Raw genomic sequence first — 20956 nt, 5'->3', positions numbered from 1 at the left:
CCACTTATGTCTTTCATCATCTCACCTGACAAGAGATCTTGACTTCCCGACCAATCTGGATGTTGTCGTCATTGTGGTACGGGTCGGGAGTGATCCAGAAGCGACCCTTTTTCAACGCTAGGAGAAAAAAAAAATTGTGATAACCAATTTGTGGCAAAAAAGTCGCATGAATCTTTAATGAGGACTCTGGTGGAAAACAGAACTTTCCCATTTGCTGCAGAGATGAACGGCGACTACGACGATTGTAGTACAATTTTCCAAAACGTCTTTTTCCTCAATGCACACACATTGGACAAACTCAACTAAGCTAATCTTAAACTGAGACTTTAAACCACAACGATTAAACACAAAGCTAGTTTAAGCTATTCCATTTTTGGACAGAGAGTAATTCATCCATATTTCCTCATTTTATTTTTGCCCATTTTAGCTCCAACGATTCCAATATTTTCAATGAACAGAATATGACGTCCATTTTGACATCCCACTTCTGTCACCAAAAAAGCTTGTGTGCCTCATTACCAGTTGAGGACATGACAAGGAGAACACACACAGGACACCACATGTGATAATCTACCTAATTAATCTGCACTAAAGACAGTAACTTCATGACGACACGCAGTGGATCTCATCTCTGTCGCCAAGCATGCTTCCTTGCACCATAAGGAGCTTAAGAACGCACAAGGCGCCACATCATTGGGCAACCTTGTGTCAGGTTCTACAGGAACACTTAATTGTGCCGGTGAGTCATAGTGGGTCTATTTTGAGATCCCGCTTCTGTCGCCAATACTCCCCACAGTGAGCTTGCGTGTTTTTCCCATGTCTGCTTGTGGGAGTAATGGGGAGTGTCAAATGATCACACAGGAAGAGGGGGGAAACGGCAGCACATGTCACACGGCTGAAACACAACAGCACCGCGGGGGAATGTCTTGTGACAGCGCACACACACAGCTACACAATAGCACGGCTGATGTGTACACATGGAAATGAGGGAGGACGTTGCAATGTATTTTTCCCTCCACTGGCTCTAATGAATTCGTCCGGCTTTTGTGCAAACAGGATGAATCATTTTTCCCTCCGACTCATTTTCTCACTCTTTGCCGTCAGTCCGTCTTCACAACCCCCGTAGCTCTTCTAAAAGGGGGCGGGGAGGTATCAGCATGCCAGACTGGACTCTTCACAGGCCAGATGGAAGTTCCTCTCACCTCCTTCCTCAAGGTTAAACCCCAAACTGGGTCGACAGGCATCGGCCAGGTGCGCCCGCCCGCCTTTCATCTCGCTATTATCGCCCTCCTCACGCACACTGACGCTTCGCAAAGCCAAGGCCACTAACGGAGGGATGAAAGTCGCAATCGTGGCTTTCGAGTTTCAGGCCGACCCGTTTGTGTCAACGCGAACACCAAAGCCTTTTAAAGCCACACGCATTCAAACTCGCAAATACTACAGTGCAGAACGTGAGCACGGCGAACTCGTGTGGACAGAAAAATCTTGCCACCCCCCCTCTCCCAAATAAAAACAAATGTCGTGCCAAGCAGCTCAAACCTTTTGCATTCCGTCGGCTACAGCTTGTTTGCAAACAACATAGTAGAGCGCAAAAGTGTGTGCGTTTGAATGTGTCAAACAGCATCATGGAGCTCTGTCACATTTTTTTGAATACTTTGCATACAGAGGGTCGCCCCGAAGCCTCTCAGCGTATTACGCCCGATCCCCCCCGCCCTTGAGAAGCCCTCGGCACGCGCGTGCACACAAACACACATGAGCAGATGGTAGCCATACTGTCCCACCAGCCACGCAGCCTTCCAGGGCCTCAGCCTTCCCAGCAGGCTGCTGGCGTCAGATCCCGCTTGCTGACTGCGTCCGTTTTGCAATTTCTATCACAAAGTGTGTCGATATGCTTCACTTGAGACATACTGTGATTTATTCTTTTCCCCATTACTAGTTTAGCAATCTGTGAGATGCTTTTATGAAAACACCCTTAGGACCAGGAATTATATTCGATTGTATGATTTGGTTACCGTGGCAACTGGTGGGTTTGATCAGGAAAGCAGGTATCTTCTAAAGAAAGACCTTTTCACACTACATCGTGTGCATGTGGCGCATGGACACATCACAAAAGACATATTAACCCCCTTCACCAACGTTGCCACCATGTCATCAACTTCACAGAGCAACCAATTAAATGCCGCTTGTCGGAATGTAACGCTAATCTGCTATAATCTGCTATGTTTACGGTTTGGCTTTGATGTGGTGTTTCAACACTCCACACGCTGAAAACGAATGGCGCTCGCATGAAACCGCATCTAGAAACCGTACCCATTTGTATATAAAGAATAAAGTCAGTCCGGAGAAATTTTTTGATACTCGCTAAACTGAGGTCGAGCGATTTATCACTGAAGGTTTGTTCCTGTCAGAATGTAATTTAGAGCTCGTGTTTCTTTTCAAGGCAATTTTACTTGAGAATTTCCATTTCCCAGATACCACAGTGTGTTTGTGTGTATTTGTGTGTACGCACACGCGTGGTGCTATTTGTCATTGTGCACGTGTCGTATTTGCATGGAAACCAAATATATAATGAAGCCAATACGGAGTGTTTCACCCTCGAATGCACCACGCCGAATGAAGTAAAATATGTCCAGTAGTCGGAAAGGTTAAATAGCTATTAAGATGCACAAGGAAATTGCGTTTCTTGTTTTTCAATAAAGCCTCGCATACACGCAGATTTGTGTGGTTCAAATTACAAGGCATGAAATGTGAAACATATTAACCCATGTTATTTTTCTTCTTTTAAAATACGTGGCTCAACACGTTCTTTGTTCTCTATAGATTGCGCAGAGTGTACCTAATCTAGTGACCAGCTGAGTGGCTAAATTTAAGAAGGAGAAAACGTGAATACGATATGCGAGTTCAACGGTGTGCAGCAGCACATCGATAAGACTGGAATGAATATTTACCGCAGCGATTGCCCGCAGTGACGCCTGACATCTTGTGTCTAATACAAATAAGACGGCGGTCTCTAAAGCCGTCAGTGATATGGCGAGCAGCACAATACAGTGGAGGGGTTATCTGTCGGGGGTGGGGGGAACTATCAGACGTGATTGGTGTATGATATGATTTTCATGCCAGAGACTTTACGGCTGCATAAATAAAACGCCTTCCGCGCGCGGGCTTAGTTTAGCACCGAGGCGACCCCACCAAGTAATCTCGCAGATGAAAGCGCCGTTCTCGGCAGGGAAAAGCACAAGTTCAGGAACATGAAAGTCAGCCAATCTGCTCAACTCGGATTTGTGAAAGCGGCAACGCAAAGAGACTTTTCTCAGAGTGTTGTTGTTTTTCTGGGGATTTCAATAATTAAAACTCGGCTTGATGGACCTCGGGGAGTCTTTTAAGTTGCCGGTCCAATATAGGAGCATGACGCACAATCATCTTACAGATCTTGTTGATGGGTAGAGATCCAATTCGTTTAGGCCCAATTTTGAAAACGATTGGATGTTCTCCGCTTACCTCGTACCACTATGGTGGTGGACTTCTTAGCCGGGTTGCCCACATTGTTGCTGGCCAGACAACTGTAAACGCCCGCCTCGTCCGAGGTGATGGCGGGCAGCGTGAGCGTGTCGCCCTTCACCAAGCTCCTCTGCGGCAGGCTATCGTTGGCGCTGAGCCACGTGAGCAGCGGCGGAGGCTCCCCGCCGGTGGTGATGCACACTAGCGACACCGTGTCCCCGGGGTTCACCACGATAGGGTCCTCCACCAGCAGCTTGATGGACGGCGAGGCTGTTGAGCACGGCGGAGCGAGGCGGTTTGAACGTGCTGGTGCTTCATGATTAAATTGTTGACGTCATTTCCACCGCGGCAGGCACTACCTGTCTTGTTGGTGAGGCGAAAGATGACACTGCGGTCGGCAATGCCGCACACACTCCTAACGGAGGCCACGCAGCTGTAGTTGGCGTAGTCTTGCGGCCGTAGGTTCTTCAGCTTCAAGATCTTTGTTTCCCCCTGCAGCTCGGACGACAACCACCACAGCGGTATGCAAATGTGTGCCGAGGACACGTGGGCAAACAACAAAGATCACATGGATGAATATTTATGTATGTTCAAGCAGGGAAGGATATTCTGAGTAGGCTGCGGCAAATGTATGCATCACACGGCACCATACAGACGTCGAGATGACTCTTGAGTCAATAATGGGCCCTGCCGCTATTTTCCAGCAATGCTGATGGGCTCTGCAGGGGTTCCTCTCCACTGAAACTAGTCAGCCATGATCCCTCCTGGCCCGCAAATCTCCAATGAGGATGTGAACCTTTGATCCAACCGACTCCGATGCTTTTGGAGCGAGTCGCCATAACTTTCATTTGTGCCATTTCAAAAATGTTTACAATAGAAGAAAAGGCCAGTTCTCCCTGTCGCCTCTCATTTTATTCCTGCACAGCAGTTGCAGCTTGAATCTTCCATTCATCTCGGGTTTGATAAATCATATTGTGCGTGCTTAATTTATTGTAACCTATTTGCATTTTGCAAAAGGCACATTTAAAAAAAAACATCTTACAAATATTTGACGACAAAAACCTTTCTGCAGCGTGCCGCGTCTGTCTTACCTGCGTGAAAAAGGGCTCGTAAATCTCCACGCCTTTGTCCGAGCCCTGCGTCAGCACTTCCCGGCCGCGGTGCCAGCTGTAGCGAACGGGTGGGTTGGAGTTGGCCACACAGCGTAGAAAAACCGTCCGCTCATAGTAGAACTGCTCCTTCGCCTCCCCGATGCTCTGATGCACCGTCACTACCGGGTCATCGAGGTCTGGAAACAAAAAATTGACATTTTTGTAAACATCCCGATTGCCAAATCACCCAAGATTCTTTTCTGAGCGAACAATACGAAACATCTTGACTCGAGGACTCAGAGTCCACTTGTGAATTTACGGGCATTTCCACGGTTTGATGTTGACACGGAATGGTCAGCCATTTCATAAAGGCCCTCTCGGTTGATGGATTGAAAAGGTAATCACATCACTGGGCGGTAGAATCAAGTCCTTTAGCATGCTAATCTGCACCTTTTCAAAGAAACCCATCTCGCTTCCCTTTTCAACTCCACTTTTCTTTTTCCAAGAGCAGGGGGAAGAAACACAAGGGAGAGGATGAACATATGCCTCCGTCAAAGAATGCTGATTTCTGCGTTTCAGTAAAGACGTGTTCTGCGCCTGCAACTCCTTTATCAAAATCTAGCAGTGGTCAATACTTCATCCGGGATCATTAGGGCATCTCAGGTAAGAACAATTACCTTGGTGGGAGGGGGTGTACTGGGGGGGGGGGGGGGCAATGGCATGGGGACTTTTAAAGTAAATACAACCATTCATTACAGAGATCCTGGCCTGCCCACTTGCCCGTCTGTTTCCTGTAGTCCATTTGCAACAAACACACACTTTTGTAATTAACTTGACTAATAATGTAGGCAGAGCATGGCTTCAAATTGAATGTAATTTTTTTTAGCCACCCCAGAATAGGTCAACAACTCAACTTTGTGTCCCGACCTACCGATTAAGAATTGTTGCAGAAGATATTATTCCTTATTTTCATGTGTATGTTTATCAGTTGGCCCGCAGCAAAGTAAGCAGGGCTAAAGATGAAGTGGATGCTTGCAGAGAGTGAGAGCGAGCGAGGGAGAGATAAATATTGAAATATGGAAATGTTTGCGGTGGATTAAAAAGTTGATGAGTTTCATACAAAATTCCACCCCCATGAACCGCCATGGAAGGATGCTGCTGCCTGAACGCAATTAGCTATGAAAGTCACGCCTGGACTGCCTGATATTCTGGAGAACAAGACAAGGTGTCCGCGTCGCTTTTAATGGTAGTCACGTACCTATGAAGAAAAAAAAATTCATTTCAGGATAGCACGTTTTTTTCCTTAACGGGCCTACAAAGACATTTGTTGGACAAATAGACAGACAGGTTGGGATGAAGGACTCAGGAAAGGCGCTTCATTATCACATCAAAAATCCCTTTCAAGTACGGTGTACACTAGCACATAAGCACCACGCCAACAGGAAACCTTTTTCTACTTCTTCCTTTGGAACCTCTTGGGTGTTCCTCTCATACAATATTCCCCCCCCCTCCCCTTTTCCTCAGCTTTGATATCCTTGTGTCTCTCGTCTTATCCGCTTAGATGGATCGGAATAAAGAACACAAATCGGACGCTGTCAATCGTAAGCATTCCGCTACAGATGGGTCAATATCATAATACGGCGATAATCGACAAAATATGGCGGTATGTTCGAGAAGATGTCGAGTATGTCGCTGACTATCATCAAAAAGTTTCAATTCACAGTCGGACTGATCCAATGACGGACTTGAACCTCTGGCACCAGTGCAAGCAAAACACTTTTGCAGATACTGTAAATAGGAAGCTAACGCAAGAGTGCCCTCTGCTCAACGGTCCATTCGGCTACTCTTTAATGAATACGTCTCCAGTCTAGACGACGTGCTCAGGCGCAGCGCAGACCGACTAAAGATGACAAAAGACGGCATCGGACAGACTGGTGCTTAGAGAATCATATGGCTGTAATCAAAAATGTGATACAGTGGCCACCTGTGTGTGTGTGTGTGTGTGTGTGTGTGTGTGTGTGTGTGTGTGTGTGTGTGTGTGTGTGTGTGTGTGTGTGTGTGTGTGTGTGTGTGTGTGTGTGTGTGTGTGTGTGTGTGCGTGTGTGTGCGGGGGGGCTCGAATGCATTACGACCATGCTGGTCAAAAGGCTAATGAGCACTATTAGTGATCTATAACTTCCCCTGGCATGCTGATGGAAGACATGAATCCAAGCAGGTAATTTTCCATCTCGCCAACGCTGACCTCTATTTGGGCAATCACCGACTCCTCCCGCTCGCGGATGGATGTGTTTTGTAACAGTCCGCATGAACGACGGGGCTCTCCGAGGAGTAATGGGTGGGATCTCAAAATATGGCGGCCGCATCACCATCAACAGAAATAAGCGGTAAGTACCTAACCAATAAAAATGAACGCCTTCTTCACATACAGTAAATTCCTGCCTCAATTTAGTACATTTACAATTACAAGTGCAAATGCAGCATTTTGCACACAAAGCAGCGTTTGCTCCACTTTAAGCACCATTCCGCACATCAGCAGTCAGCCTCGCGACCGTCCACTAAATTTGCTTTTATTCCATTAGCGTGCATAATCAAATAGATTATGTTGACCAACAAAAGGCGGCAAGGTTTTTATGCGCTTTTAATTGGTCCGGACTTTATGGCTCGGAACGACACGGATGAGTATTACTGCTTCACTTGCAACGAAGTTACGATGCAGTATAGTGAGCATGACTAGCTTGTAATTATTTATCAACCAAATGCTGCTGGAGTCTTAACCCGACAGATTTTTTTTTTGGGAGGGTACATATTTGCTATCCATGAAGAAATACTGTGTGAGCGTAGGTTTATATGTGTGTGTGAACAGACTTTGTCAACCTCTCTTCCTCCCATTGACGGAGCTGAGGGAATAATTAGGCCCTCACCTGCTACACAAATGTGTGTGTGTGTGTGTGTGTGTGTGTGTGTGTGTGTGTGTGTGTGTGTGTGTGTGTGTGTGTGTGTGTGTGTGTGTGTGTGTGTGTGCGTGCGTGTGTGTGTGTGTGTGTGTGTGTTGGCCGTAATGAATCTTGTGTTCATCCACTCGGTTTGCATCTGTCTCCCCTGATCTCCTCTCTAATGCATCCACGCAAGAAAACACAATGGCAGCAACACAAAGCATTTGTGACACAATGCAAGTAAACAAACTCAGAGATACAGCTAAGGTCTCATGTCCATATTTTAGTAGCTTTCGATTGAAAATGCTGGCAAACCCAGTGCATGCTGTAGCAACAACCAGAAAGTATTTTGGAGTCATTTCAGGCCAAACAAAATGCGAATAGAACAAACGAAGGGCAAAATCCCAAAGGAAAAAAAACAATTCAAATGAGGGCGTTAATCTCATTAGCATATCGGACACAAACACAGTCAATTATAAAAGAGGAGGTGAGGTCGAGACAATCCTCTGATAAGTCTTCGAGAGACTAATGGGCAGTTGTGAAGCGCCGTTACCTCCATTAAGCAAACATTTCCATAATGTACGTGCAATGCGGCGATCCATTGCGCAATCGCATCCCGATGAGGCTCCGATCACTCCTGGACGCCGTCGCATTTATCACGCTGCCCTCATTTACATCCGAAAGCACTTAAGAGACGCTTTGCTAGCATCGTTGTCTGCATAAATCAGGAGACTCGGAAGGTGCGGCTTGGCAGGACTGTCAAAAATTTTGATTCCTGCAACAGGTTTGAAAATTTTAACCGGATAGTGTCTGCAAAAAAAAAAGAAAAATCCGTACGGTCCAACAGAACATGCTAAGTGAAACTGAGTTTGGGGGTGGAATTTTAAAACTTGAATTAGAATCAAAGTTTGAATATTTGATGGCAAGTCACTGTCATATTCCGCCCACTTGCTCAAACTCTCGAATGCAGTACACACACGTGTAGTGAACGGCGGACAAGCTTTAGAAGAAGTTGTAGCGTTGAAAGTGGATAAAGCGACGCCTGAATAAACATCTTTGGTGAGCTCCTCCGTGAACTCCACTAATGGAAGGCAAACAAACGCCAGTGGACACACTCCTTTTATTTGGCCTGGTGTGTGTGTTCGTGCGTGCGTGTGTGTGTCTGTTTCTTCGAGTCTGTGAGTACAAATAAAAAATACTACTAATAAAATGGATTTGGTCTCTTGAGAAGTTTAACAAGTGATAATTTTTGTTTTGGTACTGTTATGTTGCCACGACATGTAAAATAAATTCACCTGAGGATAAGATGAATGCTGCTGTCACCCAAAAAGATAATAATGATCTTGACTTGGTGGTTCATAGATAAAAAGCAGACCACTATTTGTTTTGGTTCCTTTTTTTGGCGTGATGACAAAAGTCAACAGTTTCAAAAGACGACGTTGATGGATCGTCAAGTTTTCGTCCTTCACATTCACTTCAACAAAAACAAAATATGAAATGAATCACTTGACGTGTTGTTAAAAAATAAACTATGCTTGCTAGTGTTAAAATTTCATTCACTGTGAATCTGTTTGTGTCATTCCCTTTAAAATGGCCTTGGCCTTGGAATCAACCCTCACATCACACACTCGTATAAACTCACAAATTATAAAAAATGTAAACTGTGCGTTAAGCCAAGAAAACTTCACCAGACTAAACCATCAGTTTAAGAACCCCTGAGTACTAAGCGTGTGTGCACTGAGCATATTCATTCCTCATTTGGATTAGTTCTGTTTGACTAAACAAAGCGCTTTGCCTTTACATTGTTTTCCACTAAGACGTCGGAATTGTGCGGCATTGCGCTAAATATGACAGCCGCGACTTAGCCGCCGTGCGCTAACCTCTCCGAGCCCTCGCTGCCAATAAAACAGATCAAGTGGATTAAACACACCGACAAAAGTAACTTCCAGAACCATCCCTCTGTCCTTTAGTGTTTGATTTTTGACCGAATCCCCGTCGGGGAGTCACGTCGGCCGCCACAAATCTCTTTTAGCTATAGTGGTCAATGAGCTCTCTGAGCCTGAAATGAGCTCGCTGGGTCTGCACAACTCTTAAGCCCTCTCCAATCAGCAAAACATTAGCCGCTGCGGCAAAATGCACGCCAGACAAAATTAAAGGAAAACGGGCGAAACAAGCGCCTGGTAGGAAAAGGAGGGGAAAAAAACAAGAGTGCCATAAGCTCTGGATCGATTTGTTTTAAGAGTTGGGGCCGGTTTGTTTTATTAACTTTGCTCAGGACCATCCCCCACGGAGCGCCAACAACAGAAGTGTCAGCAGGTAGAAAATGCGCTGTTGGACTAAATGTGTTAGCGCGGAGTTGGCGGCGGAGCAATCATGGGCTCCCGTGGGCCGCCGGCTCGGGTTATCAACGTAAATGATGGCTTCCCGTGTCATCGCGCCTCTATTTGCCATCCATCTCGCCGTCCAAATGTCCTTTGATTCTATTGATGGTGAGTCACGCCTTTATGAAGCTGCCTTTGATCTAATAATAGCCGCATATATGAATAAAATTTCGGAGCGATTATGCCAAAACCAAAAGCGAGGATTCTAAGGTGGGGCGGGGCGGCAAACTCTTCAAATATTTGAAAAGATCACTCTGGGATTCAACTTAAAATGAACATGTCATGGAATGCCTCCACTATATTATTTTCGGGGAAGCAAAAATGGTCGCGCAGGAGTTTGGAACGTTAATCTGAGTTCCGGGTTTTAATGTCGAGTCGTCAAATTTTGTCCACATGCCATAAGAAAATTGTACCATGTGATGCTGGTGTATCAAGTTGTTGTTGGGAGGTCTACCGACAAAACTGCAGTTTTAGCGCTAATTAAAAAAAAAAAGAAATAAACAAACGTACACGCAATGAGGCTAAAAATAGCACGTGCTGCCGAGGCCCATCAATTAGAGTCATCCCCCGGGGGAGCAAAAAACAATGTTGCTCGGGAGAAGCGGTTGTACTTCTGAGTGGATGAAGTACACGCGTGTACAGGGGCCACATATTGAATTGACCTCATAAACTATAAATGTATTTTCAGATGACAACAAAAACTGTCAGCGCACATTTGACTTGACTTGACACCGTGCATTTCCATTCCCTCCTGTATGTCTTTCATTTATTCATGCTGCGTTTTGCACGTCGAGTAAATTCCCTTTCCAACACGCCGACTGATTCCATTATGGTGTATGTTGCATTAATCTGCCAGTGCTCCGTCGGGAGTGCAATTAAGGCTTTTCTGCTTTGTATTTACTCGTCTCTAGAGCAACCTCAAACTGAAAGGGGGATGGAAGTGAAATGCCTTCTCGACCCCCCCCCCCCCCGGGTCTTCTCTATTCCCGAAACAAACCTGCGTAGCAAAAGTTGACTTTTAAGACCATCGAATTCAAACCGCTACCGCACCTGTTGACATCTTTTACTCGCTTACTAGCTGGGAATTGGCAAAAAAACCCAATCCCATAACTATTTGAAGCCGAGGAAATCGATGGAAAAAAACGATGGCTTTTAGCAGAGCATTCCGCAGAACAACGGCAGCCCACACTTTTTTGCGAGGTTATAGTAAAACGTTACAAGATTATAAAACACGGCTGCCAGCTGTGATGCTGAGTAATTTTCAAAGGCCACAAACAGCTTTTTTTTTCAGGGCGCCAAGGTCTTACTCACAGTAGACGTCCACCCGGATAGATTTGATGGCGGGTGAGCCGAGGCCGTTCTCCGCCTTGCAGTAGTAGCGGCCACCCTGCGTCCTCAAGATCTTGCCAATGTGCAGCGTCTCATTAAAGACGCTGGAATCCTGGAAGCGGTCCGAGACGCTGCCGGCGGTCTTGGTCCATCGGATCTGCAAACACAAAACAATTTAGGAAATGGGAATGTTTCAAGCAGAATTATTCAGATTTGGTGTTATGGAATATAATTGCCCGAACTTGAAGTTTTGAACCTGGCCGTAGCACTCTCGGCATTTCACCCCATTAGCCCGTAGCATTGCTGTGTAATGAAAGGTGAAATAGCAATATCCCCCCTGCTCCCACCTAACACTGGCTTGTAATAGACTCTCCATCAAGGCCCTCCCTTGTCCTCATTAAAGCATGCAGCGTGAACAGGTTAGTGTGACAACGACGGCCCGAGGGGCAGGCGCGCTGGGTCGGCCACGGCCGGCATCAATGCCTCATCCTAAGTAAGCCGCAGATAGATTAGCTTTGCTCGGAGAGCTTCACATCTGACATCTCCGGCCTGTCTGGCTGTCTGCAAATTAGAATCCAATCCTTCCTCATTGCATCATCTCCACACACTGATAGCATCCACGCAGATAGCATCAGATGGATATCGCTGCATGCAGGGATTTGCTGCTACCTGGGGAAATTGCTGCTGCTGCTGCTGTTTTGGATCTTGACAGCACCACCCTGAGGTAGACATGGACTGGAAGCCACTCTGTTTGGTGGCCACAAACTTGATAATGTAGTCGACCAGATTCTAGCTATGTAGCTCGAGGTGACATGATAATGGCAGGCTGTGAAGTTTATCGAAGGTTAACGTTGATATCGAGTCTAGCATACGGATGAAAAGTCCAACTTCCCCGTGTACACCACAATATCATTTTCTGAAAACTGCTGTTCGCGCCACACTTTACGTGTCCCACAGCAACGTTTAAGCGGATCTGCGACCATTAAAAATAAAAAGGTTCTAAATGAGCACCCTGAAGAGAGAATACTTCTCTTGGCCTGATTCAAATTGATGAAAAAGAAACGCAGTCCACGCAGTTGGGGAAGAAAAAAAAAAAGCACAAACTCAGCAAATGATCGATGCTAAGTGTTCGAAACATCATGAGTTCAGCAAAAGTTGAACTTGCCCGCATAAATTGCAAGTTTTTAGGAATTTTCACGCCACTTTCGTGCAAGCAGGAATGATCTTTAATACGGAAGGAAGTCGGCTTGTGTTGATCTCAGCAGAATTCTCCCAATTGGCCTAAAGCTATTTTGATTCTTTTTTTTTCTTTTGGTCATGGGAGCACCTACAACTATGTGGAAGGGGAGACTCGAAGGATGCCTGCTGAGAACAGTTTGACCCTCTCACAAACAGTTTTGATCTGAGAGTCGCTGGTGGATTCAAAGCCGAGAATCGCTTTATTATTTCTTTTTGCTACTTTTGCACGCCCACATTTGACATATTTTGTGTGCTTTTAAAACAAACTAATTTTAGAGTCCATTTCAACAAGCTATTCAGGATATATTTAATAGAAAGCCAAGTCTCCAGACCACAGACAACCACGGCTTAAAAAAATATCTATATTAATAATAACGTCGGGATGACTTAATTCAGACATTGCAAAAGGAGGATCAACATTTGCTTACGAGGAAAGCGCAAACCCGTTCAGATTAGTCTTAGCAGTAGCTTAGGCCGCGCATGCTGCGATGCCGCGGCGAGAGCTAATTGAAATGCGGCCGGTGTCTGCTCTTATGCCAGCGTGGCATGCTGCGGCACGCGTCGGCGAATCGCCCATAATTCCTGTTGCAACACTTCCCTTCTCCCATCCGCACCACGTTTTCCTAATTGCTCGCCGTGTTCCCTTTTAGGCGCCCACGGTGGTCCGTGCCACTCACCGCACCGTGGCCGAGCATCACAATCAAGCGATCAGGTGGGAGGGAGGGAGGCTGCAAATTACAGAGCCTGAGCGCAGGGACGACAGGTCTATATTAGCGGCTGACCCTTTGCGGCACCGAGATGTTGATCACAACATGCGCTACTTGTCGGGAGGAAAATGAAACACATGATGGCTGATGTGCGGAAATTGTGGAGTGAGTGGTGCAACCTGCAAGAACCAAAGAGAAAATTCGTTGAATCAAACAAGCCACGCTGATTAAAAATATTTCCAAGAATTGCGGATGAAAATGACCAAGACTACTAAAAAGAATCATTGAATTGAGTCGAGTGCAGAAAAACAGATAAAAGCAGAGCGCTGAAAAGAAACGCCTAAAATAAAACAGACTGGGAGAAGAGTAACAAAAAGAAATATCTTTGGCCGAGGTCGGGTACAGACTTGAATCAACCGCGGATGAATCGGACCGGGTTGAGTGCCGACGAGCAATATCTATACACAAAACAGACTGCGTTTAAACAGAGCGAGAAAGGCAGACAGGTTTGAGCGCCAAAAAGAAACATCTATTGAGGGAAGGTCACCAAGGCTGAATGCCAGCCGTAGTTGTCTTCCATGTTTGAATGCCGAGGCGTTTAATTGCGGGTTGAACTGAAGGTTGAGGGTAAAGTGTGGCTCCTTTGAGGATGCTTCCAAGAAAAAGCGTGCAAATAAGAACGATTCAACGGTCTTCAAATAAAGGAGCATCTGTTGACACCGGCGCCGAAGGCCGATCATCTCCGGGACTTCGGGAAACGGATCACATACGCCAACAAGTCTGGCTCAAATGAAATTTTTAGAGGCCAGAGGTCGGTCTATTTGTACTTGCTGACCCGTGGCACCGTGAGTTGCATCTGGCCGGAGAATAATTGAAACAGAAGCGGGAAGGGAGGGGAAGGGGAAGTGTTTGCACTGTGTGGTGGCAGGCTGTACGAGGCTGGTAGTCAAACAGAGCCCTGTGGACATAATGGATGGAGGCCAGGCCAGAGGAGACAAGGGCAGATGGCTTCATCATCGCCGACTCTTTCAACGATCGTGGCGGCCAAAGAGCAAAAGTCATCCGGGTGTGAACAGTCCGAATCATAGATGACTGATGAAGATGTTTACCCTTTTGCTTGACTACGGTAGAGTGATTGCGCAAGAGGCAACGAGCAATTGCATTGCCTTTTCATGAAGTCTTTCTTCAGTGCTCAAATCATCAAAATGGCCGAAAGTCATTGTTTATCAGACCAACAGTCAAGAAAGAAAATCCACACTCGTACCAATCTGGCCAACCAGCAATTACAAAGAAGCCTCACCTTTTTTTCCGAACAGAATCTTAACAATCAATATTCCCTATGCTGGGGAATGGATGCCGGCTATCGATCAAACGGGTGGTGGTGGTGGTGGTTGGGGGGGGTTATGTAAATGAATGCAAATGAGCTTGCCGCTGTGCAGATTTACAGCACGGTTCGTGCGTGAGCCGGGGCGTGCCGGCAAGCAAATTGGAAGCAACGTCGGACGAGTGCTTAAAAGGTTAGCGTGTGTACGCCCTGCCAACATTTGTAAACGTAATGACGGCTGACATTTGTCCCTAAATGGACTAAGTTAGCTGGCATTTAAGTCGCAAAGAGCTGATTGGCTGCCACTGCTACTACCCGACTAAAAGAAAAACAAGACGCAGTGATACTTCACGCTCAAGGGTGTGTGATATATGCAACATACGAATGAGCTGAGCTTGTTGCTGTGGCGGCTCACCTGCGGTCGAGGATGTCCCGTCACCAGGCAGGTGAGCTCCAAAGTCTCGCCCTCACGGATGGTGTAGACGCGTTCCGTGTGACGCTCCTCTTCCACGTTGCAGGCGTGCCCTGAGTGGATGATGCGCACAGTAGGGGGCGCTGTGGAGACAAGGAGAAGATTAGCTCCTGACCTCAGCGGAGTTGCCAAGTTGTATATTAGCCGGTCCTGGGGGCAAATATTTCATTTGCTGACCTTTTGTATTCATATTTAGCCCAAGGAAAGCTTATTAAAAATAGAAAATAGCACACCTTCCAATCAGGAAATGCAAATTCCTAATTAAAAAATGTTTAATTAAACATTTCCAGTCGCTTTCTACAGCAGGAAAGGAATCACACTGTTACACCCCCTCAGAGCTTGTTGACATATGAATGCAATATGAATGCACTTTAATGACATGCATAAATAAAGAGGAATGTTGATTCAAGATGGGGCGAGGCCTTTGTCAAATCATTCTTCATTTCCGGGTGATGTTTTATATATGAGTCTCTTTAGCTTTGTTACTAGGGGTGTAAATCGCGGGTTTTGTCACGATACGATATCATATCGATACAAAGAATCACGATACGATATTTGCCGATATCTTAAAGCCTGCTGTGATTCATTCACGATACATCATGATATAGTGCTCTACGATCGATATAGAACAATATCCTGATTTATAACAATTCATACGCAAAATCAACAAGGTACTGCAAACTCTTTATTTAGGAAATTACAAAGTGCTTCCAAACGAATGACTTGAAGCCCAAAGGGGAGCGAATTTCCTCGTCTTCTTGGACACTAGCAATAGCACCAGCCCAGGAGCCGCGTAGTTGTCGGCTCCCCTTTCACGTGCCTGCTCTGCTCACAACACAACACGCCGCGCACTGCTCCCGGAAAGAGGAAGCAAGCAACAATGAACTGGATTTCAAAATAAAGTCGCGTCTAATGTCCGAGGTCAAAAACGGGCGATATAGATCGATGTTTACGTTTAGCATCGATGCCAACTAATCGTAGAGCATTATATCGATTAATCGATGTGTATCGATGAATCGTTACACCCCTATTTGTTACAATACACTTCTTGGTACTTTGAAATAATTTTACATTCCACAGGCTATGAACATAATCCAATGTTTAAGGTGAGTGGACAATGCAGCCGGCATCCACTTTCAGCATCGAATTCAAAATGAAACGGAGGCGATGGTTTAAGTCGCTACTCACGTGCAACATCAAGGTGAGGCTCTTATTTAAGTGAACAATGCACCTGGTGATAAATTGGAACGCGGCGTCTATTTGAGGACGCAGTCGTCTTTGACTCCACTCAATGGGCTTTTCACACAACAACATGATCCTGTGCCCTTCTCTACCAAGTTCTCTGCCTTGTGATACCCGACTACTAGGTCCCAACGGGGGGTGGGGTGGCTTGGGGGTTGTCGGTATCTAGCGGGCGCGATAAGGACTTGCGGTGAGGGAGCTTCATGCGAGGCTGCCATTTAATACAAAAGGAGGCTTGGTAACAAGACCCGAGGGCTGCAGTCCAGCAAAGTACTAATGCCATTTAGTCCAATGAGCTTGCATCTGCGCTGCACGCTATATGGGTCCTGCAGGAGACGGCAGGGGAAACACCCATAATTAATGATCCTAAACTGTGCACACAAACACACACACATGCATCATATTCTTTACGCACAAACAAGCTTACAGCGCCTCGCTTAAGCTCACATAATGGCCGCAATAATGCGCTCGCAGTCGCAGATATGCTTGCACAGCGGAGAGAGGTTCTTTTTGCACCCAAGGTCTTAGCAGTGAAACAAATCGCCGTCATTAAGCGTTGTTTCCAGGCGTGTTCGCACAGAAAACCCACTTGAGCAACGTGCAACAAAAAACCAGAGCCTGGATTCAAACCGCCAACCTCAGAACTGTAAGGCAGGCTAAAGCGCCGCCTTGAACACAGTAAGACGTAAAAGAGTGGCTTGTTATTTTGCCATTAAGTGTCTGCCATTTAATAGCATTGTTACAAATGGCAGCTAACATGCGGGTTTGACTCTGTGTATGTGGACTCATTTACATAATCGTGTCTATTTTGGGTCGTAGCGTCACTCCCACTCACTTCCTTTAACACCAAAAAGCCTTTAGCGGCACACACAAACGCAAAGTGCACACAACAGAAAAACAGATTCACATGAGGTCGCTTGCATAAATTGAGATAAAGAGGCGACACTGGCTTGTTAGAAAGAAAACAAAATCATTGTTATTGCATGTGTTTTAGCCATGGATAGCATTTTGCTGGACCAATTAGGACACCTCCCCCTGTTGTGCTAGCTGTGCTAATTTTACTGATCAAATAAACATGAACCAAAGTCCTAATCCAAACCACCAAAGAGAAAAAAAAAAAAAAAAAAAAGTGAAGAGAACACTGCATTTTTTTTAGCAATTTCAATTTAAATGAAATACTTTTCAAAGTCACAAGAGTCATAGCAGAAGGTTGAACGAGCTAGATGTGGCTCTGGAGCCGCAGGTTGAAGACCCCTCACCCAAAGCCACTACATGTCTATTTTTTTAGCAATTTAAATTTAAATTAAATACTTTTCAAAGTCACAAGAGTCATAGCAGAAGGATGAACGAGCTAGATGTGGCTCTGGAGCCGCAGGTTGAAGACCCCTCACCGAAAGCCATAACCTGACCACTGGATTTTCATATTTGCATCTAACCGTCCTGGGACCATTATATGAGGAAGTAGGCCTTTCGTAATTTTGTGCTCTCGGTGTCTGACTTGAGCATGACATGAAATGAATGGTTTGTCTCCAAGTTGTCACCACGTGAGCACTTCTCCCTAATGGAGAGTGGCCCCGTGCATGCGTTAAAACGTCTTGCCGGCAGCACATGCATATTATTACATCAGGCCTTGTCAGGCGCTATTGATCACGCACTGTAATGCACTCGCCTGCACTCCTCTGCCTCGGCTCTGTTATTGTAAATGAGACTCGGTATGGATCCGAGCCGGGCGCTATCAGCTCGGCTCATCCATCACAGCGAGAACAGAGACGTTCATAAGGCGCGTGGGACGGCGAGCCCGTGACGTCGCTTTTGGACGCTTCGGCACAAAAACAAGGCTTCCAGATTTCTCCTGGATTTATCCTCGTTCCTTGATAGGCAACCACAGCCTCTTGGGTTATTTTCCATCACAGTTGTCAAACCAATTGGATGTTAGTTCCACCATGGCGTCCCCACATGCCCAGTTCTCCCATCCGTGCTGCCACACGGCAGTGCTCCGTACTCCCTTACGCTACACTAATCAGACATCTGCGGGGGACGGATAAAGTCCAAACGTGGATGGCATCCAAAGCGGCGGTTGTCAGTTGATAGGGCCGAACTAGTGGCCGCTCACTGAAGGGAGAATATCTGGCAAGCTCGTGAAGATTTCGATTGGACGGCGGTGACTCCCCTGTGAGCTGATTGTCCTATCAATGGCCACAGCGGTGCATGGCTGACGGGGGCGCCTTGGCTTGGAGATACAGTATGTGACTTAGTGTGTGTGTGTGTGTGTGTGGGGGGGGGGGGGCTGCAGCTCACAACACTATTATTCCTCACTGAACATAAAGCGCAGTTGCCCGTAAATCCAACTTTTTTATGCATTTAAAGGAAATAAACATACAAACTGGCTGTAATTATCATAAAAATTGCCATCAAAACAAACAGAAAATATCTCAAAACACTGTAAAAAAAAATTGGATTATGAAGCAAATCTTAATAAACTCAAATGGCAACACAACGCCTTTATTTTTATGTTACATTTAACCCCTTTAAGCACTTCCCAAAGACAGCCGCGCTGGCATGGCTCTGGCGTTGCGCAACGTGACACATCGGGCGGCATTGTGACACCGCCCATTTGCATGCGAGGCAAACAAAGAGATGAGCAACATAAACATGAACAATGTTACTTGGCCTCCAATGTCATTGAGGCCAGCTTGCTTGCTTGTAGTAATATTCTCTTTATTACTATGTATATAAAACGCTGAGATTGACGGGGGCAGATACAGACTTGTAATTATTTACGGTTACTCAGTGAAGGCAGTACAAATACTGTACAATGTTGATTAATGAACAACATAATTTTTAACCAAATAGGAGCTGGCACATGAGCACAGACATCCTATTGTTCACACTTAATATTGCGTTGGATAATGAGCCACATACTGCTTCACCAAAGATGTATTATAAAAAGCAGGCACAAATAAACATTTTTTTACCGCAAAAGAATAAAATATAATATTATTGTAATATGTTATTACACAGTGATGATTTACTGTTACGGTAATATTTAAGTGTTTTAATTTGAAAGTTTGCGAGCGAGATAATGGCAATCACTCGAGGGGTTTACATTGGTGGTTTTTAGCCCTGGAAATAAGATTTTGCGATCTCTGTTTTTAAATGTGAAGAGTGGGCTGTGGATGCGGATGAGTCACGGCGGTTCAATAAAAGGGCTGATGTACAGCTGATGCATCAGCAGCGCCTCGCTGGCAACCAATAATCGCCCGCATCCCGGCGCCCACCGCTCCCGCCATCCATAAAATACACTGAGACCCAGAGGAGTAAAAGGAGATGATAATTAAACCTGTTCTCCGTCACGCCCTCTCGCTGTACTTTACCTCGTCATCACCGTCACGCCGTTGACACCTCGTCCATCAATGTGATCGCTGTGCGGGTGCAAGACCGAGTTTCTGATCGCTATTAGCGGAGCGGCTGTGGTGAGCCTTCGGGGCCAGCAAGGTCTTCTCTGCTGGGCTCAACACGATCACAGATCTATGTTTACAACATACAGGAAATTTGTTCCATAAAATTGTACTGATTTATTCTATGTTCTGTGTTCGCTGCTTCGGACGGACGGACAGACAGATCCAAAATTATAGAATAGGATTGGATCGTATATGTATTGTGAACTCCACAATATACTGCACAGACATTCTTTTCCAGTAGTTGCCATGGCAACATCAAGTATTTAAAAAAAAAAAAGCAACACCACCACCACAACAACAACAAAGCGGAGCGGCAACATCTTTGGGCTGCTGACCAAGGAGATCCCGTAATTATGGTGGCAGCAAAGAGACATCACAAAGATGATACTTGGATTGGAGGGCAAGAAGCATTTGCGCTGGTAGGGGACACCGACATATGATAGCCAACAATTACTTGCCATGTGGAACTAAATTGCAGTGTGTGAGGAACCCCGGCTGCTTCTTCGATATGCACAAACACTTGACAAACTCCATGCAAGCTCGTTCCTTGCACGAACGGAGGTGCAAAACATACAGTTGTTTGTGTACTTGGCAAATAAGAATACAGAAATTGTATGGAGCAGTGCTCAAGGTCTTCTGACTCACAAGGCAGTTGCTGTAGAGTCCACTGGTGCCGACAAAGGTACGATTTATTTATGGATACATTTTCATGAGAGAAAACAATGGAAATGACAGCGGAGCGTAAATGAGACAGTTGGTGGAGCAACACAGACGCACACACAAATCCAGGCATGTGCAAAAATCCTGATAAAATAATGTCAGAGTTGTTAAACTCTTGTCTGCAGTCCATCAGGGCCTCAATGAGCAATAGGTGCACACACACACACACACACATACACACACCAATTCCTGAATCCCCATGATCATAAACATTATTATGATGTAAGACACCTCATAAAAAGCCGCCGCAATGGTATCCGAGTCAGGAAGCTTCCGACCTTGATGTGTGAAATCGGATCCTAAAAAGAGTTTACAGTCGACCGGACTCTCCCTGCGGTAAAAACTGCAGAGGTAGACACGCTGCCTAAGAAGCCTGCGGGACAATAAAGACCAACAGGCGTCTCACTAAACAAGTTTTGTCCACAATTTGGGAATGTATTTCCTTGATGGGCTGTGGGAAGTATCAAGAATGAATGAACAACTCAACCTGCCGCTTTAGATCAACTGTAGTCGTCTTTAATAATTCTGCAGCACCCAACTTGCTCTTCATGGCGCCAAG

At 45.7% G+C, this 20956-nt stretch overlaps 1 protein-coding gene and 1 long non-coding RNA gene across 7 annotated transcripts in view; one reads left to right on the top strand and one right to left on the bottom strand.

Annotated features, from left to right (window-relative positions):
* LOC119118353 overlaps positions 1–20956 on the top strand; it is a 439862-nt gene that overhangs the window by 348475 nt on the left and 70431 nt on the right. The window lies entirely within an intron of this gene.
* Positions 1–20956, bottom strand: part of LOC119118319 (MAM domain-containing glycosylphosphatidylinositol anchor protein 2-like) — a 77663-nt gene that overhangs the window by 36327 nt on the left and 20380 nt on the right. For 4 of the 6 annotated variants that reach the window (XM_037245251.1, XM_037245245.1, XM_037245249.1 and 1 more), the window contains 6 exons: positions 14918–15057; positions 11215–11389; positions 4590–4786; positions 3858–3993; positions 3499–3768; positions 26–117 (listed from right to left, as the gene is read on the bottom strand). In XM_037245251.1, coding sequence (XP_037101146.1) covers positions 26–117; positions 3499–3768; positions 3858–3993; positions 4590–4786; positions 11215–11389; positions 14918–15057 — 1010 coding nt within the window. The remainder of the gene's footprint in view (positions 1–25; positions 118–3498; positions 3769–3857; positions 3994–4589; positions 4787–11214; positions 11390–14917; positions 15058–20956) is intronic. The other 2 variants (XM_037245248.1, XM_037245250.1) reach the window with 1 other exon arrangement.

This window comes from Syngnathus acus, chromosome 24, assembly GCF_901709675.1.
Source record: "Syngnathus acus chromosome 24, fSynAcu1.2, whole genome shotgun sequence".
NCBI lineage: Eukaryota > Metazoa > Chordata > Actinopteri > Syngnathiformes > Syngnathidae > Syngnathus > Syngnathus acus.
The sequence above is the reverse complement of the archived record's forward strand: the minus strand, read 5'-3'. Positions and strand labels throughout refer to the sequence as shown.